The following is a 21731-nucleotide window of genomic DNA, read 5'->3' as shown; positions in this document are numbered from 1 at the left end:
GAAAGGACCCTTAAGAGAACAGGAGCTAGGCCTTTACATGTAAGCAGCCAAAACCCAGGGCAAAAGACTTCCCTGTGGTGGGGTCAGGGGCCTGCCCTCCTTATTGCCCTCTGCCCCAGCTCTGGGCCCCCACACCCTCCCTGCAGGTAGAGCTGGAGCGAGGCAAGACACTGCACATCAAAGCCTTGGCTGTGAGTGACCTGAACCGGGCTGGCCAGAGGCAGGTCTTCTTTGAGCTCAACGGGCAGCTGCGGTCCATCCTGGTCAAGGATACACAGGCCATGAAGGTGCGGTTTCCCCCAGGACCAGCCAGATGGTGGGTGGGCTGGGCCCGGCCCAGTATCTCATGCCCCTTTTGCCCTGTCTGTAGGAGATGCACTTCCACCCCAAGGCTCTGAAGGATGTGAAGGGCCAGATCGGAGCGCCCATGCCTGGGAAGGTGATAGACATCAAGGTGGCAGCAGGAGCCAAGGTAGTCAAGGGTCAACCCCTGTGTGTGCTCAGTGCCATGAAGATGGAGACTGTGGTTACTTCGCCCATGGAGGGTACTGTCTGCAAGGTCCATGTGACTAAGGACATGACACTGGAAGGCGATGACCTCATCCTGGAGATTGACTGATCTTACCCAAGACTGGCAGCCTGGCCATCCTCACCCCATACCTTCGAAATAAGCTGTGTTGCCAGAGCAGGCCCAGGCCAGCCAGTGCCTGAGGGCAGGAAGGCCTGGCTCTGGAGGTCCTGTCTCCAGTGGGATAGCAGAGCCATCACCTACAGAGGCCCATCCCCTGTTCTCCACTGGTGGATAGTTGCTCACATATTCATCTCTTGCCAAATAAGGTCTTCTCCTTGTGGGGGACTACAGGTGGGGAAGCAGGTGGTCTTATGACCCGGGGGTAAAAGCTTAGGGGGTCCTAATTCCTGGCAGGGGAGACTTAAGCCCCATGTCTTGGGAAATTTCCTCAATAAAACTGGCTTTTCCCTGCCCTCCACACTGGGTTCTGTGCAGCAGCCCCAGCCCAGAGGCAGAGTGGGTACGGCTCTCTCTAAAACTCCCCATGGGCACCAGGGGCAGACCAGTTTTTATCCTCCTTGGAGGGTAGCATGGATGACAACTGTGGCCATTTTCTGCCACTACTGAGTGCCTATTATACACATACCCCCAAAAGGATCAGCTGTTACTAAACTTGTTTAGGGTTTGTTCTAAGCACTGGGTAACTATTAACTGCCCACCTTGACACAAATCTAGTCACACATTAGATAGCTTTTCCAGGGCTCCACAATTACAAAGAGACAAAAAAAGACCAAATCCAGACTCTGGCAGACCTGCTTCCCAGACACTGTGGCCAACCTCCTACCTCCAGTCACTGCAGAGCCAAGTACAAACAGGCAGCACCTTCTGGGGAAACCCTAGGGAACGGGACCACCACAGAGATGTTTGTGATGTGTTCAGTGTGAGGCTGTTGGTGGGAGGTCAGCAGCATCCCTGGATCAAGAGTCATAGGTCCTCCCCTGCCCATCCAAACTGGCCATAGAGAATCCTGAGCCTCAGTCCCTCACCTGCCATGGGGACAGTAACCCTGGCTGTATCAATGCCCTCCCGTTCCTCCACCATGAGTGAGAATTACAGGCAGAGCTAAGCAGTTCCTGAGCAGGAGAGGAGAGGGCTGATGGAGGAAATGCTGGACTTTGAAGAAGGGGAGAGAGTCCAGATCTGCTAGCTCCCAGAGGGAACCAGGCAGGAAACAGCACCCTGCAGGCCTGTCTTCTGGGTGTTCTTGTGGGTTCTGGTCATAGACCTCTGTATTGAGCAGGGCAGTGGACCCAGGTTCCCAAATGTACCTTCTAAAACAGGCCCCTGCTCACTCCTCTGTCTCCAACAGCTGCCACATAGGCTGGGGAAGAGGAAAGCTCCTTAGGGAAGAAGGTGTGTGACGGTGATGTTGCCCTTTATTTCACTTTTCTGGTCCTAGGGATTGAATGCAGAGCACTTTACCACTGCGCTACATCTCCTGTCCACTTTCTATTTTTTGAGAAAGGGTCTTGCTAAGTTGCTTAGGGTCTTAGCAACTGTCTCAGCCTCCTGAGTCACTGGGATTACAAGCGTGCAGCACCTGGCTCTGAAACTGCCCTTTGGATCTAGGTGAATATGATCTTCTCACAGCCAACCTTAGAGTGTCAAAGGGAAGTGACTATACATCCATTTCCTTTAACTACCAACTTCAAGAAAGGGGACTTTGGGACAAATTCCTTGAATACAGAATGGGACCTAAGAGGATATTCTTTTACGAATAAAACGGGAAAAGATTCCAGGTAGGGCAATAAGAACCATTCTAAAAGCAAGGTGAGGGACAGACAGAACACTAGCAAGTTCTAAGAAAGAACCTCTAGTTACCAGATGGCTTGGTAGAGTCCCTGCTGTTCTTGGGTCTGTAGCCTTTGTTCTGAGTTTCTTCAGTGGCTAGGTGAGGCACTGTGGCAGTGGTCAGGCAGAGAATCAGAAGCCTTCACTTTGAGAAATTTGGAGAGAGTTCCTCTTCCATTCTGGACTGATTTCTTGAAGGCCTTGGTTAAGCCTACACCCGAACAAAGGCTAAAGGTTCTTTATCACTAGGGTTAGGACCATGGGTCCCACTCCTTGACCCTGATAGTCAAGATACAGGCCTAGGATGAACAGGGCCCATACCTGCAGTCTCAAACCCATTTATGCTAGGACTCTGGATGTTGTTCAGGAAGGCAGAAGTCATGGCCTCAGCAGCCGAAGGTCCCTATCCTGTCCTCTATTCACAGGAAATGCCTATTAGGGTGAAGTGCCCAAAGGGTAGTGTTCAAGATAGTGGGGGGAAGGGTGGATACACTCCCATAAGCAGCCTGAAGTGTTTCCCCAAGACCCCAAATAGATGAATTCCCAAAGGTTCAAGGCCATGTTACCCAAGTTAAATCTCTTTAATACCCCAATACAAAGTTCTGATGCAAAAAGACAATGAGAAAACCCTGGGAAGTTTGGGGGAGGGGTTTTATAAATAAAAACCCCTGAGCAGCTTTTCAGAGGCAGAGGGGGGCAGAGGAGCTAGGAGAAGCAATAGTCCAAAGTGAGGAAGGGAGTGCACGGCTCCTAGGACCTGTCCCTTCGTCCCCTCACTCCCAGTTGCTCCTCGCCCCCTTTCAAGAGGGGCTGCATCCTTTGGATATCTGCTCCTTTCTCTTGGTCCCTGGGATTCAACTAGCTCTGGCTTCAATCCCCTATAAAAATTCCTGAGATCTCGGGGACCCTGGCCAGCCCCTCCCTGCAGTACCCCTTGATGGGGAGGGGCCACGGAGCCCATGAGAGTTCACTGGAGTGTACACAGGAGTGAAGGTCAGGAGCACAGGAGAGCCTCTGAGTCCCCTGCCCGCTCCAAAAGCACACAAAGGGGAAGGCTGCCGTAGAGCTTGGGGTTGGTGAGGGGTTGGAGTAGAAGCAAGAAGAGTCCCACACCCAGGGCATAGCCTGCCAGAAGGGGCCGCCTCTGCGGATGTTCCAGGGCAGCACACACAGCTGGGAAGCCCATGTAATTGCAGAAGGAGTGGCAGAGAACAGGCCCAATCAGGTGTCCTGAGGAGAGGAGACAGTACAACTTATAAAGCAGCCCTATCATCTCTTCTGGCCCTTCCAGGGCTAGTGACCCTCATCCCTTGAAATAGGAGCTCATTGGGGGTGGGGGGAAAAACCCATCCACCCACATACCATGGCCTCTGCTTCCTTCCACCTCTCAGACCTCACCAAGCTGAGGGCCCTGGCTCAGCTTGTCTCAACGACTGTGGTAGAAGAAATTTTGTTGCTCCTAGAACAACACAGTATTCCCATTCTCCCACCCACTCCTGTGGGCCCCCAAGCCCCTGGAGACCCATGAGATACTAAGGACCAACCTGTGCGGATGAAGAGGAAAGCAGTGTAGGCACCGAAGACAGCTGTATAGGAGAACTGGAACGCTGGAGACGGGAGGCTTCGAGTGACCACACCTGCACACCCATCCTGCCCCAACACTGCCCACCCATCAACCAGAGATCACCCCCTTCCCCCAAGGCAGAGGCCACCTGTCCTACCATCTACATCTGTCCTCTGCACCCCAACTCTCAGTGGTCTCTCCAATACTATATAGCCCTCTGTTTCCAATCCTTTCTTTAGAGTGGCTATTGGGGCACCCCAACCCAGGACTACCCCCAGGCAAGCTCTCTAGGACTCACCTGCAGACAAGAAGATGCTCCCCACACTGCTCTGGCGGAAACGCAGCTGCTCAATAATGTGGTGAAAATGGGCTGCGAGGAAGGCAAGAACCAAATTTTATCCCTCTGACCTTCCCTCCAGGCCCACCCCTCACTCCCAGCCCCATTCTCAGGTCTTACACTGGGAACATCTTAGCAGGATCAGGTTAAACAGACTCACCAACTCCAAAGAAGAGTGGGCAGGTGAACACAGCAGGGCCCAGGCCCATGCATGGTGCTAACATGGGCAGCATACAGGCCCGGAATACCAGCTCCTCTGTCAGGGGCGCAATCACTTGGTTCCGCAGCCAACGCATGTCTGTGAGGCAGCGGGCCCAGGAGCGAGGGGCTGGGAAGCAGATTCAGAACACACAATGAATGACTAGCTATTGAACAGTGAGACCCCAGAGGCCCTTCCCCCAGAACTGTATTCCAGCCAAGTGCAGATCAGGCATCAATATTTCTGAGAACAGGAGTGAAGAAGGAGGCAATCAAACATTACCAGACCCAATGCAAAACAATATCTTGAGATGATTAAAAGGGAAGGCATTAGTAGCTGAGGCAGGAGAGCCTGGTAGTAAACTCTGGAGACATCAAAATTTAACCAAAACCAGTTCTGCTTTCCGGAAGTCAAGGTTGGAAAAGAGGCAGATAATACTCTCCAACCCACAGCAAATACTGCTGGGATCCAGAAGGGCCTCCTTGGCCTCTAGGAACCAACTCTTAGAAGACGCCCAGCAATACAATACAATTTTACTGATGAGGAAACACATCTCATGTCTCCTATTCAGATATAAGGAAGAGCCCACAGACTCCTGGTTTGAACTGCCTATGCCTTTTTTTTTTTTTTTTTTCCTGTCTTAAAGACTCACCAAGGACCACCTTCAGTCCATCTGCCAGATCACAAGGGCAATCCAGAGAGAGTTGCATCAGTGGACCCAGGAAAAGGATCTGGGAGCAGAAAAACAGCAGAGATAAAAGGAAATACTTCCACCATATTTACTGACCTTACCCAGACCTTTGCCCTTGACCAGCTCAGGAGACTTCGGGCTTCCTGAATTCTCTAATTTCCCATCTGTGCATACCCAGGACCCTAGGGCCATATCACAAATTGTCTCCCATCAGCCAAAAAGACAGACACAACCAAGATAACAAAATGGCTACAAAGGACACACCGTGCTAGTGACAAAGAACAGAAAAGAGATAAAGCTGTAGAACTCACCATGGTCAGCAGCAGGGGCAGCAGTGCTGCTGGGAAAATGCCCTCCAGCCTGAAGCCCATCAGGGTGAGCAGGGATGTGCCTGGCTGAGCCACAGGAAAGGGGGCATCAGTCTTGCTCTCTCCCACAAAGACCCCTGAGTTCATTCCCCCTTTGCACTTTGTCCCGCCTCCTTCGCACCTGGATGCCCGTTAGTTCCCTCCAAAGCAGCACGCAGAGGGGTGAGAGACTGGAAACCACCAGGACACTGGTGAAACGCCGCTTGATGACGGCAGGGTGGTCCCTACGAGGGTGACAGTAAGTTCAGGGACCCCCCCCTCGCCCGACCGCAGCCACCACCTGTGAGCGCGGCCCGCCCCCGGCTCGCCAAAACTCCGCCCGCAGCCCCGCCTCTCGGGGGCGCGGGTTCCGGAGGCGCGCGCAGCCCCCGCACCTGGGCAGCTCGCTCTTCCAGACGTACAGGCTGCCCACGTAAGAGCAGGCAAGGCTGAGGCAGGAGAACACCGACACCCAGCAGCACAGCCCGGGACCCGGGCTGCCCAGCGCTGCTGACTCCGGCTGCCGCTCGGGCCGTGAGACCGAGAGCAGGCGCAGCCCATCCCCGCCCAGCGCCGCCATCGCGCCCGCACCCGCGGCGCGCACCAGTGACGCGAGCCCGCGGCAGCGCGGATGACGTCAGGCGGCGGCGCAGGCCCCTGACCCCGCCCCAGCGCCCGGCTCCGCCCCAGCGCCCGGCCCCAGCACTGAGACAGACAAGGTGCGCGGTGCAGGTTTATTGAAGCAACAACTTCGCGGCCAACTGCCCCTTCCCGTCCCCGAGGACTCTTAGTAGCGGTCCAGCTCAGGATCCATGCCGGGACTCAGCCACTCGGACAGATTGGAGACTTCCTGCAGCCACAGTGCATCCTGCGGGAGCAAAGGGAGACCGGGACGAGGAAGACTCCGTAACGTCCAGGTGCCCGTACCTCCCGCCGCGCCCTTCCGCGCAGTGCTCGCCGGGTTACCTCCAGAACTCTCCCCGGGCTCGCCCTGTCTGGCACGGGAGCCTGGATGTGGACCGTGCGGCGCTCCGCCCTGCTCACGGTGAGGGAGGCCGCGGTGGGTTCCAGGTGGCGTGGGCCGATCTCTGGCGTGCCCGGGGCGCTGGCAGAATGGGGAGCTTCCATTTCCCCCACGCTCTGATGAAGGCTGCCCCTCTTAAGCCTCTTGTTTTCTGCTTGCCCGCTGATCTCTAGGAGAAAACAGGCCCGCTTCATCTTATAAAGATTGCTCTCACCCCATCTCTATCATTTGGTCCTGTCCAGAGCAAAAACTTCAGCTGTGGGGTCTTCAGGAGCAGGCAGACGCTGTATGAACGATTTCTGGCCTACCTATCCCCCTTGAGCTGGTCCTTAGAAGGGGCCGCTGGGATACTACCAAGCCCTTACTTGAGGGCTCAGGTGTCCTCAGCGACTTTGCACTCATAGATTGTCCATGGAGTCTGCACTATCAAGGCCTTTCCTCCCGGCCAAGCTCTGGTTCCCCTGGCCCAGGGGGAACAGGCCTCACCTTTCTCCTGCAGTGCCCATAGGCAGCTTTCCTATTCTTAACTGATTTCGCTTATGCAAACTTAAAGCAATGTAGGTCAATACATGATTCCTGAGCCTGTCCTGGGAATGTAAATCAAGGAGCTTTTCCCTGGGAATAGCTCACACGTGCTGGAGGGATGCAAAGATGTGTACACAGCCCAGAGGCAGAAAAGAGAAGGAAACTTAATCATGGGAGGGTGAAGAAAGGCTTCCCTGAGGAGATGCCAGAGCTGGGTTGGGGAGGATGAAGAGAGATATACCAGACAGACAAGGGAAGGAAAAGGAATTCCACACTGAAAGTCATGCAAATAAACTTTATATAAAAGCATAAAACATCCTACATATAAGGTATGGGATCCTAGCAAATAAGTTTGATGGGTTCACAGGAATCAGAGGAGGCTAAGAAATGAGTTTTTTAGCCATAGGAAACAAACAGGAAGACAGTGAAGAGTTTTAAGGACTAGAAAAATATATGGTTGATTATATAGCTTAGAAGGATCACTTTGTCATAAGTTTGCTTATATCAAACTAAATGCAGGAAGACATCAAATGAATCCAATTTATCTGTAAAAAACTAGATATATAGTGGTGCCATTAATGGCAGCCTAAAGTAAGAAGAGCTGATCTCAGTGGGGTGGGGTTTGCAGAAGGAAGGTATCAGGAGAGAAGAAACTGAGGTACCAATGGGATCTCTCTGTGGAGCTACCTAGAGCAGATAAGATAAGGCTCCTTTCTGGCATTTAGGAGAGAACAGGCAGGTCATACCAATTTGAGAGTCTTGAACCCAGAATCACAGTGGTTAACAGCTGGAATGGAAGATAAAGATGGAGTGTAGGATGATCACTGTTGAATAATGACCAGAGGAAGGTAGTGGAAGAAAAAAGCTCAAAAAGAGAGAACCAGGTAAGTCACTCTTATAGTGCCAAATTCTGTAAATAGTTCAGAAATGATAAAGGTAAATGCACAATTTGGTGATTAAAAGGACTTCCTAATGAGAGAACTTGCAAGTACAGAAGTCACAGAGAAATACTCTTAAGTTTGGGAAAGTGTAAGGAAAGGAAAGGTGGAGAGTATACATGCAGCTTGTTTTGAGAATGTTGGTTGAGATGGGCTAGAGAGAGATTGAGAATAGGTGGAGGAGACAAAAAAGTCATGGGAGATGTCCTTTTGAAAAAATGAAGGATTGACCTACTAAAGAAAAAGAACTCAGAAGAGAGGGAAAGGTACAGAAGTGATAACTGACACAAACAGGTCCTTAGAAAACTGAAAGGATGATTCCACCCCAAGCCTGAAGGGGAAAGGTTCCCTTACTAATAAGGCTTTACAGTAGGAGGAATACAAGTTGGGCAAGTTTACTGAGGGAAAAAAAGTAAGTGTAAAGCAAGAGGCTATGTTGGGGGTAGAGGCTGGGTGGAATTTTAAAAGAATGGAGTAGCCACTGAAGAAAGAGGGCCAAAAAAAAAAGGGAAAGTACTGATAAGCCAAAGGCTCCTGAGTAAATGGACCATGGATGTCCAGGGACATCAATACACAGTTGTTCAGCAATTTTCTTCTTTGAAGCTCTCCACATGAAACACAGAATGCATGCTGCTGACAGTTGCAGGTTTTTTAGGGAAGAACAACTCAAATGATCTTCTAGGAGGTCCCACCTGGTTGTAAGCAACCAGATTTTAAAGCTCATGTTGCACAATAGAGAAAGCATGGGCTTTGGAGGCATCTTGCTGAAATTAAGTCCTCTACCTGACCTCTGAGCCTGAGTTGTCTAATTTGTGGGAGGAGCGATGCAGCCCACAAGATCACCATAAGGACTAAATAAGTTTTGTGAAAGAGCCCAGCATCTCCCCAGGGCCCACAGAAGGTGTTGAACTAAATGTTAACAGTCTTCCTTCTGAGAGAAGATACCTATTCTTTTGCCTTTTCTCACTGCATACATACTACAATGTTTTTTAAGTCTCCAAATCTGAATTTATAACACTAGATTATTTGCTTTATACAAACCTTCTCTGTAGCATTCTTTTCAGTAACAAACAACCCCAACAACATTCAAAACATGGTTCAATGGAAAGAATGATTCAGGAATACATCTTGGGCATAAGCATAGACAGCATGCACTGTGTTATAGCTGTACCCTAAAAAAAGGGATTTACCAACTGAGCACAAGGACTGAGGTCACAGTCCCCAAATTTTCTCAAGCCCAGATACTGTTTTGTCTGGAGGACTCAAGATCTATAGGAAAGCATCTATGCTAATATGGCTTGTCTAGAGATAGATCAGAGGTAGGCTGCCTGGATTTGAATTCTGGATCTGTCATTTACCAGCTGTGTGACCTTGTGTAAGTTTATTGGCATTGTTCTCTCAGCCTCAATTTCTTCACCTATAAAATGAGAATAATAGTGCCTATACTGCATAGGATTGTTTTGAGAACTAAGAGCATTAGTAAACTTTAAAGGATCCAGAATAGTGCTCAGCAATTGTCAGTAACTATTCATGAGAATTGCTATTACCTCTGTGGCTGCTGGCCCTGAAGGCTGAGAGTTGGGTGGAGGCAGGTATGAAGAAAAGGCTTCAGTATAAATACCATCACATCACACACTGACACCTCCCTCAAAACACACATCAAAACTGAGGTGGGATCTGTAACCAGGAACAGCTTCCAGAGCTCAAAAGAGCAGCAACTAATATGTGGGAGAGCTACATTATCAATACTGATGATCAAGAAAAGATACAAAGCCAGGTGTGGTGTCACACGCCTGTAATCCCAGAGGCTGAGGAGGAGGATTACAAATTCAGAGCCAGCCTCAGCAATTTAGTGAGGCCCTAAGCAACTTAGCAAGACCCTGTCTCAAGATAAATAATAATAAAAAGAAAGGCTGGGGATATAGCTCAGTGGTTGAGCACCGCTGGGTTCAATCCCTGGGACAAAAAAAAAAAAAAAAAAAAAGGAAAGATAAGGGAATTAATCAGACTGAGAGCCCTGAAATCTGCCTGTTACCTTCCCCCTCCCCATCAAGTGCACCTATCTGTAACTATACAACCCATATTAGAAATTTCTAGTCCTATCTCAGAAGACCACAATGGCAGGGGGAGCCAACCCCCCAAATCCCAGAAGCATGTTGATGAAGGTGCAGAGGACAGCTTGAAACCATATGTCCTACTACCCCAGTTTCAATCCAGGGCTTACCTGAAAAGCTACAGCCTTACCTGCAAGGAGCTCTGGGCTGTTCTCATGTGCATCCTCAGTGTTCTGGGCTAAATCTTTTTTCTCTGGGGTCAGCTGCTTTAAAAATAAAAAATTCCAAGTGAGTTATTCAGACACATGAATGAACCCCAGTGAAATAGGAGTGTGCCTGAGAGCTTAGCCAATCCAAAAGGGCTGTTCTCCACCTGGAACTCCCTCTTAACTTCCTCCTAGCTCATGGATCCCCCTACCTGGCCTCCAGCCTTCAAGGCTTCCTTCTGCAGCTCACTCTAGTACTGCTGACATATCCTTACTTCCTCTGAACTCCACACACTTGCCTACTGTTTGCCCCACTCCTCAGGCTCTGAAGCACACTCTATGCCCATTCATCTTTTTTTTTTTTTTTTTTTTTAACCACTGAGTTTCATCCTTTTAATTTTGGTTCTAAGTTGCTCGGGCTGACCTTAAACTTGCAATTTTCTTGCCTCAGCCTCCCATGTAGCCAGAATTACCAGTGTGCAACACTGGATCCAGCCCCCTATTCACCATTTTTATGTGCATGTGTCCATTTTCTAAACTTTAAATCACTTGGAAGGTCTGTCTCTTTATAGCTAGCAGAGTGTCATACACAGGGTAAGTGCTCAATAAAGAAATGACTGGAACAGTCAAACCTGGGAAGCCAAAGGGAACGTTCTGTAGTCATGGGTAGCCCTTCAGAGCTCTGCCACACCAGTTGGTCCAATCTGGACAGAAAAACAGAGATACTTACTAAGACCAGAACCCAATTCTCCCAGCTCCTCATACAAAGTTATAAAATATGTATCTTCTTCATGAAAATTAAAAGCTTGTGCTTCAAAGGACACTTGAAAAGTAAACCCAACAAGAATGGAATACAATATATGCAAATCATATCTGATAAGGTACTTTTAAAATCCAGAATAAAGAATTAATAGTTCAATATAAAGTAACAACCCAATCTAAAAATGGGCAAAGAATATGAATAGATGTTTCTCCAAAGAAGGTATATAAACTGCCAATAAGACACGAAAAGATGCTCAATATCCTTACTCATTAGGGAAATGTGAATCAAAATCACTGAGATACTACTTCCCCCCCACTAGGATTGCAATAAGAAGGAGGAAAGAAACAACTGTAGATTAGGATGTGAAGAAATTGGAACCACTGCAGAGCTAGCAGTAATATAAAATGGTATAGCCACCTTTGGAAAATGGTTTGGAAATTCTTCAAAAATATAAACAAACAGGGCCAGGTGTGATGGTACATGCCTATAATACCAGCATCTAAGGCAGGAGGATCACAAGTTCAAGTGATCCTCAGCAACTTAGTGACAACTTGTCTCAAAATACAGCTCTGGGAACATAACTCAGTGGTAAATCACCCCTAGATTCAATTCCCAATACCACACAAAAAAATGTTAAATATGTGGGAGGGTAGCTCAGTGGTTCAACATGTGCTTATTAGCATGCACATTTGTAGCCCCGAGTTCAATTCCTACATAAAAAAAAAAAAAGTTAAACAGTTAAACATGGTGTTACCACATGAACTAGAAATTACATTTCTAGATATACCCAAAAGAGTTTCAAACATGTCTACACAAAAATCTTCACAGTAGCACTACCCATAAGAGGGTCACCAATTCTACCTTTTCTTTATTAATGGAAATTGAGGGACTAGCTCCACATTAAAAGAATTTTATGTATTATCCTTCATCTTGTAGTGTGTAACTGAAGCCACTGGGTGCCACTCTTATGCCACTAAAAGTTATTTATCACTAAATGGACTTTATCAGAGGGAAACAGTGATGATCATGTGTGCAACTGGCTTAAGATCACTCTTATTCCATGGGCTTGCTACCCAGTCCTACATAGTCACAATGTTACTGGGCTTTGGAGCCAGGGCATGTCAGTACAAATTGTGGACTTGCCATTTACTAGCTGTGATTCTAGGTAGACTGCAAAAGTTTTGTAACCAGTTTCCTTTTCTGTAAAACAGTACAACTTTTTTGTTTTTTCATAACATCTTTGTGGAGATAAAGTGAAAATCTTGGCACAGATTGGAAATCCAGTAAATGCTCCTTTATTCTAAGACTTAGGGCTACTGGTAAGGTCTCTAATTTACTAGCTGTCTGCCAAGTTAATTGGGTTATGAATGGCCCAAGGCTCTGACCCATCACTACAGCCAAAGAACAGGGTAAAGAGGTCATATAGTTTTTTTTTTTTTTCTTTTTCTTTTTTGGCTCTTGCTAGGATATCAGAGATCTGAGTAGTACGGCTTCAAAAGCTGAAATATTCCTAGATCCTGAGGAGTCTGTCTCTTCCCATAGGTCCCAGATCCTGTGACAATGGCACATGCCTTATCCTGAAGATACAGATGGCTAAAGTGAATTGAATTATGCTCCCCTGCCAAAGACAAATCCAACTCCTAAATCCACAGATTCTGTGAATATGATCTTAATTTGAAAAAAGGGTCTTTGCAGATATAATTAAAGATTTGGAGATTTAAGCCTGAATTAGGGTGGGCCCTAATCCAATGATAAGTATCCCTATAAGACAAAGGTAGAGTGATATTTGAGTGACAGAGGGAGAAAGACTAGGTGAGGATAGAGGTAGAGATTGGAGTTATGCCAGATGCAAGCCAAGGAAGCCAATATGCTCCTCCCATAAGCTGGAAGCAGCAGGAAGGATTCTACTCTACAACTGGTGAAGGGAGTGTAGCCCTGCCCATACCTTGACTTCAGACTTCTGGCCTCCAGAACTGTGAGAGAATAAATGCTGTTGTTTAAGCTATTGAGTTTATGATACTGTCTTCTAGTATCCCTAGGAAATGAACACAGTGGACATTAGTTTAAAATGCTCAAGGTATGGGCAGCAACTCTCCAAATTGGAGGGAGACCAATGAGAGTATTTGCATTGAGCTAACACATTCCTGGAAAGTGCTTCCTAGAGGGTGCATAGGGCCATGATGGGAAAGTTGTGGTGAAGGGAGCATTAACAGCAACTCATTTCTACTGGGTCTTTCCAGTCACACTGAAGAGGAACATGGGCAAATCCATGAAACGTCATGATCCTTTGTGCCCAGGTACCTAAACTTCCCCATTAAATCAGAGAGGCAGAGGGAGGAGGAAGAAAATCCAGAGGACGTGCTAAAGGCCCTGCTACTTTCTTAGAAACTGTATGTAACTAACAAAAAGTAAACTGCATGCATATAAAATATACAATTTGGTAAGTTTTGACATATACATATCCTATAAAACTATCATCACAATCAAGGTTAATGAATATATCTATCACCCACAAGTTTCTTGCTGCCCTTTGTAATGATTCCTTTCAACTTTCCTATCTCCCATCTTCAAGCAACCATTGACACAAAAAGTACAGATTACTTGGCATTTTATAGAATTTTGTAGAAATGCAAGCAAAGAATACACCTCTTTTTTTAACTGCATATCCATTTTTCTTTCCAAATAGCCCAAAATAACCACATCAAGCAACATAATCTGTTAAAAGAGTAAGTAAACAACCATATCAAACATTAGCTTTTGAAAACTTTGACTTTTCTTCTGTATTTACTGTTCAATTTCAAATGTTATATTTATTATAATATTAATTATAATCTTTTATTTTCCTGCTTTATTAATAAAATTAATAAAATACTGTATTCTAAAAGTTTGGTCACTCTGAACATTCATATATATATATATATATATATATATATATATATATATATATATGTAAAATTACTTTTTAAACCACTTATATATTTTAAAACAATTTGACATTTAGGAACAAATATAAAATATTGTTATTGAAAAGGAACTCTCTTTTTATGAGATGCAGAAGTAATCTCTGCAATTTAGATAGAAATTATGTCATTTCTCCTTTATTTGGTATTTTTAATTCTTGCTACAATGCCTGATAGACTGTACATCAGATTATCTCTGTAATCACATTCAGAATTTTGGTTGGTCTGTCTAGAACAATCTAGATTTTACTTTTCCTTAGTTTATGATACAAAAAAGAACAGTAATTGAAATGCCATATATTTTTAGAGTTAATACTGAGGTATGAAAAAAACCATAAAAGGATTAGTGATATGGAAAAGGTTTTAGCTAAATGTAATGAATTTCTGTGCCACCATTATTAGTTTTATAAAATTAATTTTATACATTTAAGCAAAAAACTGAACATATTAGTGGGGTACTATGTGATGTTTCAATAAATGTATATATAAAATATGCAAATCAGGTTAATTTCCTCAAACACCATTTCTTTTTTTAATTATTTATTTATTCTAATTTGTTATACATGATGGCAGAATATAATTTGTTTCATATTACACACAAGAACACAATTTTTCAAGTCACTGATTGTACACAAAGTATTTTCACACCATTTGTGTCTTCATAAATGTACTTAGGGTAATGATGTCTAACTCATTCCACCATTATTCCTACCCCTCCCCCCCCACCCTCCCCTTTGCCCTATCTAAAGTTCCCCCATTACGCCCATGCTCCCCCATCCCATCATCATTATGAGCCATCATCCTCATATCAAAGAAAATATTCGGCCTTTATTTTTTTGGGATTGGCTTGCTTCATTTAGCATTATATTCTCCAACTCCATCCATTTACCTGCAAATGCCATGATTTTATTCTCTTTTAAAGCTGAGTAATGTTCCATTGTGTATATATCAAACTTTCCCTATCTATTCATCTACTGAAGGCATCTGGGTTGGTTCTACAATTTAGCTATTGTGAATTGTGTTGCTATAAATATTGATATGGCTGTATCCCTGTAGTATGCTGTTTTTAAGTCCCTCAAACACCATTTCTGATGGAGAAAATAATCAAAATCCTTTATTGTAGTAAAAAAAATCTCCCATTAGACAACAAAAAAACAATAAAGTTTACTCAACTCTGATTCCATTTCAACATATACATATGTATCTACATCAGAAAATATCTGGACCAATGTTTTAATTTTAGAACTGATTTAATTCTGGCACTTCACTAGTCTTAAAATTAATTTATCTTGGGATTTGATTTTAATTCCATACAGGGAAAAAACTGATATTGAAAGTTACACTATACTTTGGATAAGCAGTGAGGGAATGCCATTCTTAATAATAATTTTTTAAATATTTATTTTTTAGTTGTAGTTGGACACAATATCTTTATTTTATTTATTTATTTTTATGTGGTGCTGAGGATCAAACCCAGGGCCTCGCACATGCTAGGTGAGCGCTCTATTGCTGAGCCACAATCCCAGCCCCTCAATAACAATTTTAATATTTTTGGGGGGGTACTGGGGATTGAACTCAGGGGCACTTGACTACTGAACTACGTCATCAACCCTAGTTTGTATTTTATTTAGAGATAGGGTCTCACTGAGTTGCTTAGTGACTTGCAGTTGTTGAGGCTGGCGTTGAACTCGTGATCTTCCAGTCTCAGCCTCCTGAGCTGCTAGGATTACAGGAGTGCATGACTGTGCCTGCAATAAGAACTTTAATTTTAAGAGTGACTTTTGAGTGTTAGTTTGATACAGAAGTTAAATTTTGGTCTTTCCATATAAAAATATAATTGTACTTCCCATGACATTCCAAGGTAAGGTGACATGCTTCCTGGAGCTTTTGCTGACACATTTTTTTTTTTTAACTTTTTTTAGTTGTCAATGGACCTTTATTTATTTATATGTGGTGCTGAGAATTGAATCCAGTGCCTCACACATGTTAGGCAAGCATTCTTCCACTGAGCCACAACCACAGCCCCTTTTGAGCTTAAGCAGATGATGTTGTGAGGTCATTTTTATTTATCTTTCAGATCAGAATTTTCATGACCCATTTATCTAACTATGGGAATGACCATCTGGAGTTATTATACTTTTGTGAACTTGGCCAACTCCATGCACAGCTGGACCAACCTGAAGCTGCAAACTCTGCCTCCAGCGCAACTGGCCCACAAGTACTTTGAGCTCTTTCATGAGCAAAAAGACCCTCTCTGGCAAGTAATATTTAACATTCTCTCCTGGGGTAGAGGGAAAGAAATTGGCAATTTGTGAATGTATATTTGTTTGTATAAGGAACTCTGCTGGACTGACATTTAAACACAAGCTGTTCTCCTATCCAGTGGTCTCATTCTCTTCTTCAACAATATTTTTTATTTGTATTACAGATTAAATGTTTATAAGTTTTTATTTATTTTCCTGGGCTATTTGTTTATTTGATTGGCTTGGAAAAGTTTTTAAATTTTTTATTGGTTCTTTTTAGATATACATGACAGTAGAGTGTATTTTGACATACTATACATAGATGGAGCATATCTTCTGATTCTTGTTGTTGAACATGATGTTGAGTTACACTGGTCATGTATTCATGTATGAACATAGGAAAGTTATGTCCAATTCATTCTACTATCTTTCCTATTCCCCTTGCCTCTCTCTTCCCTTTGTCTAATCCAACGAACTTCTATTCCTCTGTCTCCTTATTGTGTGTTAGCATCTACATATCAGAGAAAACATTTGGCCCTTGGTTTTGGGGGATTGGCTTATTCACTTAGTATAATAGTCTCCAGTTCCATCCATTTACTGGCAAAAGTCATAAAGTCATTCTTCTTTATGGTTGAGTAAGACTCCATTGTGTATATATATTTTTTCTTTATCCATTGATCTGTTGAAGGGCATCTAGATTGGTTCCATAGCTTAGCTGTTGTGAATTGTGCTTCTGTGAACATTGATTTGGCCTCATGACTATAATATGCTGATTTAAGTCCTTGGGTATATGCCGAGGAGTGGGATAACTGAGCCAAATAGTGGTTCTATTCTAGGTTTTCTAAGGAATCTCCATACTGCTTTCCAGAGTAGCTGCACCAATTTTCAGTCCCACCAGCAATGTATGAGCGAGGCTATGCACTTTAACTATTTCTGGATTTTTCACTCAGCATGGCTTTTAGATATTCTGTGTATCAACAGTTTATTCCTTTTATTACTGAGTATTGTATAATTGTATAGATAAACTAAAATTTGCTTATCTATTTACCTGCTGACATTGGGTTTGTTCCCTGTTTTGGACTTGTAAAAGATGCTATAAACATTAGTGTTAATGTGTACATATATGTGCATAGTTTTTATGTGTATATAGGTTTTATTTATCTTGGGTAAATACGCAGGCGTGGGATAGCTAGGTCATATGGTAGGTACATATTTAACATTTATTAAACATTTTTTTAAAACTGGGGATTTGAACCCAGGGGTATTTAACCACTGAGATACATCCCCAGCCCTTAAATTTTTATATTTTGAGACAGGGTCTTGCTAAATTGCTTAGGGCCTCAATAAGTTGCTGAGACTGGCCTTGAACTTGCAATCCTCTTGCCTCAGCCTCCTGAGTTGCTGGAATTACTGGTGTGCACCACCACACCTGGCCACATTTAACTTTAAAGAAACTGTTAAATTGTTTTCTGAAGTGATTGTACCATCTTTCATTCCCACAAACAGGGTATAAAAGTTCTAGTTCTTCCACGTCTTGCCAACACTTGGTTTAGTCTGTTTTCTTTTTCTTTCTTTCTCTTTTTGAGACATGGTCTTGCTATGTTGCCCAGACCATCCTCCAACTCTTGGGCTCAAGTGATCCTCTTGCCTCAGTCTCCTGAGCAGGGAAAACAGTACAATAGGTGCATGCCACTTCACCCAGTGATACAGTATTTTTATTCCAAATGGGTATAAAATGATATCTAATTGTGGCTTTTGCTTGAATTTTTGTAAAGACTAATGATGTTGGCTTCATGTGTTTGATGTTTGTTTACCTAAATCTTTTTTGGTGAAGTGTATATTCAAATTTTTGGCCCATTTAAAAAACTGGCATTTTTCTTATTAATGATTTTTGAGAGTTCTTTATATATTCTAGAGACTATGGAAAGGCTATTAACTAAAAATTCAATTTCCTTAATAGATAAAAAACTATACGTATACATGGGTGTTTCTTCCTAGTGAACTTTGGTAATTCCTATCTTTTAAGAAATTTGTCTATTTCATTTAAGTGGTCAAATGTACTGCTGTAGAGTTGCTCATACTGATGAGCAATTGATACCACCTTTCTAGTTTCTGGCAGCTGGTGCCTTCTATATTTATTCTGATTAATCTGTCTACATATTTATCAATTTTATTAATGTTCTCAATGAACTACCTTTTTGTTTCATTTTTCTCTATTATTCTTTTTTTAAAAATTTCTACTCCGATCTTTATTATTTCATTTCTTTTGTTTACCTTGTGTTTAATTTGCTCTGCTTGTTCTGGTTTAACCTGAAGGTAAGGTAACTGATTTGATAATATTTTCTTTTATCACACAGACATTTTCTACATTAGCAATACCCTATAAATTTTGGTAAATTGCACTTCTATTCAATTATTTGTAATTTTCCTTCTGATTTTGTGTTCATAACTAATTTATTTTCCAAATACTTTTGAAATTTTGTGTTATTGATTTTACTTTAATAATTCTATTGTGATAAAAAATGTACTTCTTATGACTTTAAATAAACTTAAATTTATTGAGACCTACCTAATGACTCAGAATATGTTCTCCCTTTATAAATGTCCCATATACTTGAAAATAATGCATGTTTTTCTTTGGTTGGGCAGAGTGATTTATAAACATCTATTAGGTCAAATTGATTGATAGTGTTACTGATGACTTCTATAGACTTTCTGATTTTCCCTCTACCCATTCTATCAATTATTTTTAAAAAATATTTATTTGTTAATAGTTTTAGATGGACACAATATTTTATTTTTATGTGGTGCCGAGGATAGAACCCAGTGCCTCACGCATGCTAGGCGAGCGCTCTACCACTGAGCCCCAGCCCCAGCCCCCTATTCTATCAATTATTAAGAAAATTTTAGGGCTGGGGATGTGGCTCAAGCAGTAGTGTGCTTGCCTGGCATGCGTGTGGCCTGGGTTCGATCCTCAGCACCATATACAAACAAAGATGTTGTGTCCGCCGAAAACTAAAAACTAAAAACTAAATAAATAAACATTTAAAAATTTTTTTGTTGAGATATCTAAGTATCTATGTATCTATTTCTTCTTAGTTCTATTAGTTTCGTTTCATGTATTTTAAAGTTCTCATAAAAGGTACTTGAATCTTTAGGACTACAGATGGTCCTTGACCAAACATTCTGTTTTCACTTTCAGTATAATTCTCAGTGCTATTACATGAGAGATTCAACATTTTATACAGTAGATTTATGGTAGATAATTCTGTACCACTATAAGCTAATACAAGCATTCTGAACTTAAAGGTAGGTGAGGCTAATTTATGATGTTCGGTAGGTTAGGTTATTAAATGCATTTTGACTGACAACATTTTCAACTTGTGATAGAACATCTATACTGTCCTCATGATGCCTGATGCTTTCATGATGAAGTGACCTCTTTACCCCTTGTTTTGAAATCTACTTTGTCTAATATTAACACAGTGCCCAGCTCTCTCTCTTTTTTTTTTTTAAAGACAAAGTGAGAGTGAGAGAGAGAGTTTTTAAATATTTATTTTTTAGGGCTGGGGATGTGGCTCAAGCGGTAGCATTTTGGCAGACACAACATCTTTGTTTGTATGTGGTGCTGAGGATTGAACCCGGGCCGCACGCATGCCAGGCGAGCGCGCTACCGCTTGAGCCACATCCCCAGCCCCCCAGCTCTCTTTTCATTAGTGTAGCATATCTTTTTCCATCCTTTTATTTTTAATCTTTTTGTGTCTTTAAAGTGGGATTCTTTTAGAATGCATATAGTTGACTCTTGCTCCTTTATCCATTCTATTTTTTTGAGATGAGAGAGAGAGAAAGAGAGAGAAAGAGAGAGAGAATTTTAATATTTATTTATTTTTTAGTTCTCGGCGGACACAACATCTTTGTTTTGTGTGTGGTGCTGAGGATCGAACCCGGGCCTCACGCATGCCAGGCGAGCGCGCTACTGCTTGAGCCACATCCCCAGCCCCCCATTTATCCATTCTAACAATCTATCTTTTAACTGGGTTTAGATCAACTTATGGGATAAATGATGTGGGTTAAATAAACCTCCTTCATAACTCTTTTCCACTTGTGTCATTGTGCTCACTTTCATTTTTCTTGTTTTCTGCCTTTTTTGGATTATTTTTATAATTCCATTTTATTATTAATATTTTTTAATATCTTTTTTTATTTTTATGTGGTGCTGAGGATCAAACCCAGTGCCTCATGCATGATAGGCAAGCACTCTACCTCTGAGCCACAACCCCAGCCCCAATAATTCCATTTTAACTCCTTCCCTAGCTTATTAGTTATAAGTCCTTCTTGTGTTATCTAATGGTTCCTTTTAGCTCAGTCTGCCTTTAATATTATATCATTCCACAAATAATATAAGGCCTTATAAATGTATTTCCATTTCTCTCCTCCTGGTCTGTGTGCTACTGTTGTCATACACTTTATTTGCATATAGGTTACAAATTGTTACTGTTTTTGCTTTTAAAAAGTCAGTTATGGGCTGGGGTTGTAACTCAGTGGTAGAGTGCTTGCGAGGCCCTGGGTTCGATCCTCAGCACCACATTAATAAATAAATAAATAATGTGTTCGTCTACAACAACAACAACAAAAAAATTTTTTAAAAAGTCAGTGATTCATTGAATCCATTTCTCTGCTTCCAGGTTTCTGTGCTACACTGGAGCTGAAAAAAAATACAAGAACACTAAGCATCCTGAAATCCAGAAAATGAGACACAGTCTCACTCAGTTGCTGAGGGCTTGGCTAACTTGATGAGGCTGGTTTTTAACTTGTGATCTTCCCTCCTCAACTTCTCAATTCACTGGTATTCAAGAAACTGGCAGTGGTGACATCAGCTCTCCAAGATGGTGCCCGCTGGCTTCCTTGGTGGACTTTCCATTGTGGGGGATTGAACTGGACCGCTTCCTTCCCCGTCTCAAACCCTGAACTCAGCCTGGAGCTCAGTGAGGGCACAGCCGGCAGGACTCCACAGAATCCCTAGCAACCTTTCTCTTTGCTTGCTGGTCGCTTCTCGGGGGCGCCCTGCAGTCTGTAGCTGCGTGGCGGGCCGCATGGCGGGCAGCATGGCAAACGGCGGATCAGTCAGCCTGGATCTCCGGTCGCACAGTTGGCTCGCATTTGAGACTCAATAACCGGTCCTCGGTGATGGAAATCCTTCCTCTAGGTTTTGGTTCACCCCAATTTTGCTGTAAATTCCTGACAAGATAGCTTTTTGTCGTTCTAACTGGTTATTCACCTGCGCAGTGACACTTCGCGGCCATCTTGGAATCCCTCCATCACTGATTCTTGACTAGATCTTTGAAGGGTTTCTGACTAATAAACTGTCCTAATTCACTACTGTCCCATAAATAGTTACACTATGAAATCTCACCTCATATGTAAGATGCAACAAGTGTAACTATTGTGGATCTACATCTAATGTTGATTACTATTGTAATGTAAATACTTACACAGTGTTAGCACTAGCAATGGCATA

The 21731-nt window shown here is 43.2% G+C and overlaps 3 protein-coding genes across 11 annotated transcripts in view; 1 reads left to right on the top strand and 2 right to left on the bottom strand.

Moving 5' to 3' along the window:
• Pc (pyruvate carboxylase) overlaps window positions 1-989 on the top strand; it is a 107021-nt gene extending 106032 nt beyond the window's left edge. For all 7 annotated transcript variants that reach the window (XM_076847655.2, XM_076847658.2, XM_076847656.2 and 4 more), the window contains 2 exons: window positions 147-287; window positions 371-989. In XM_076847655.2, coding sequence (XP_076703770.1) covers window positions 147-287; window positions 371-619 — 390 coding nt within the window. In that variant the 3' untranslated portion in view covers window positions 620-989. The remainder of the gene's footprint in view (window positions 1-146; window positions 288-370) is intronic.
• A 2277-nt stretch (window positions 990-3266) lies between these two features.
• Rce1 (Ras converting CAAX endopeptidase 1) lies at window positions 3267-6093 on the bottom strand. 3 transcript variants are annotated; one of them, XM_076847653.2, is made up of 9 exons: window positions 5896-6093; window positions 5643-5745; window positions 5465-5548; window positions 5115-5193; window positions 4424-4591; window positions 4225-4296; window positions 3907-3969; window positions 3725-3821; window positions 3520-3592 (listed from the first exon to the last, which is right to left on the bottom strand). In XM_076847653.2, the coding sequence occupies exons 1-8, from the start codon at window positions 6078-6080 to the stop codon at window positions 3757-3759; spliced, it is 819 nt and encodes a 272-aa protein (XP_076703768.1). In that variant the 5' UTR covers window positions 6081-6093; the 3' UTR covers window positions 3520-3592; window positions 3725-3756. The 3 variants fall into 3 exon arrangements, with proteins under 3 accessions (XP_076703766.1, XP_076703769.1, XP_076703768.1); XM_076847651.2 differs by lacking the exon at window positions 3725-3821 and having other exon boundaries at window positions 3267-3592; XM_076847654.1 differs by lacking the exons at window positions 3725-3821; window positions 5896-6093 and having other exon boundaries at window positions 3267-3592; window positions 5465-5544; window positions 5643-5725.
• Window positions 6094-6287: 194 nt separating this feature from the next.
• Top6bl (TOP6B like initiator of meiotic double strand breaks) overlaps window positions 6288-21731 on the bottom strand; it is an 86827-nt gene continuing 71383 nt past the window's right edge. Inside the window, exons 14-16 of the mRNA XM_076842948.2 lie at window positions 10232-10307; window positions 6428-6693; window positions 6288-6368 (exon numbers count right to left, since the gene is read on the bottom strand). Coding sequence (XP_076699063.2) covers window positions 6288-6368; window positions 6428-6693; window positions 10232-10307 — 423 coding nt within the window. The remainder of the gene's footprint in view (window positions 6369-6427; window positions 6694-10231; window positions 10308-21731) is intronic.

The sequence above is a fragment of the Callospermophilus lateralis genome, chromosome 2 (assembly GCF_048772815.1).
Source record: "Callospermophilus lateralis isolate mCalLat2 chromosome 2, mCalLat2.hap1, whole genome shotgun sequence".
In the NCBI taxonomy this organism is placed as follows: domain Eukaryota; kingdom Metazoa; phylum Chordata; class Mammalia; order Rodentia; family Sciuridae; genus Callospermophilus; species Callospermophilus lateralis.
The sequence above is the reverse complement of the archived record's forward strand: the minus strand, read 5'-3'. Positions and strand labels throughout refer to the sequence as shown.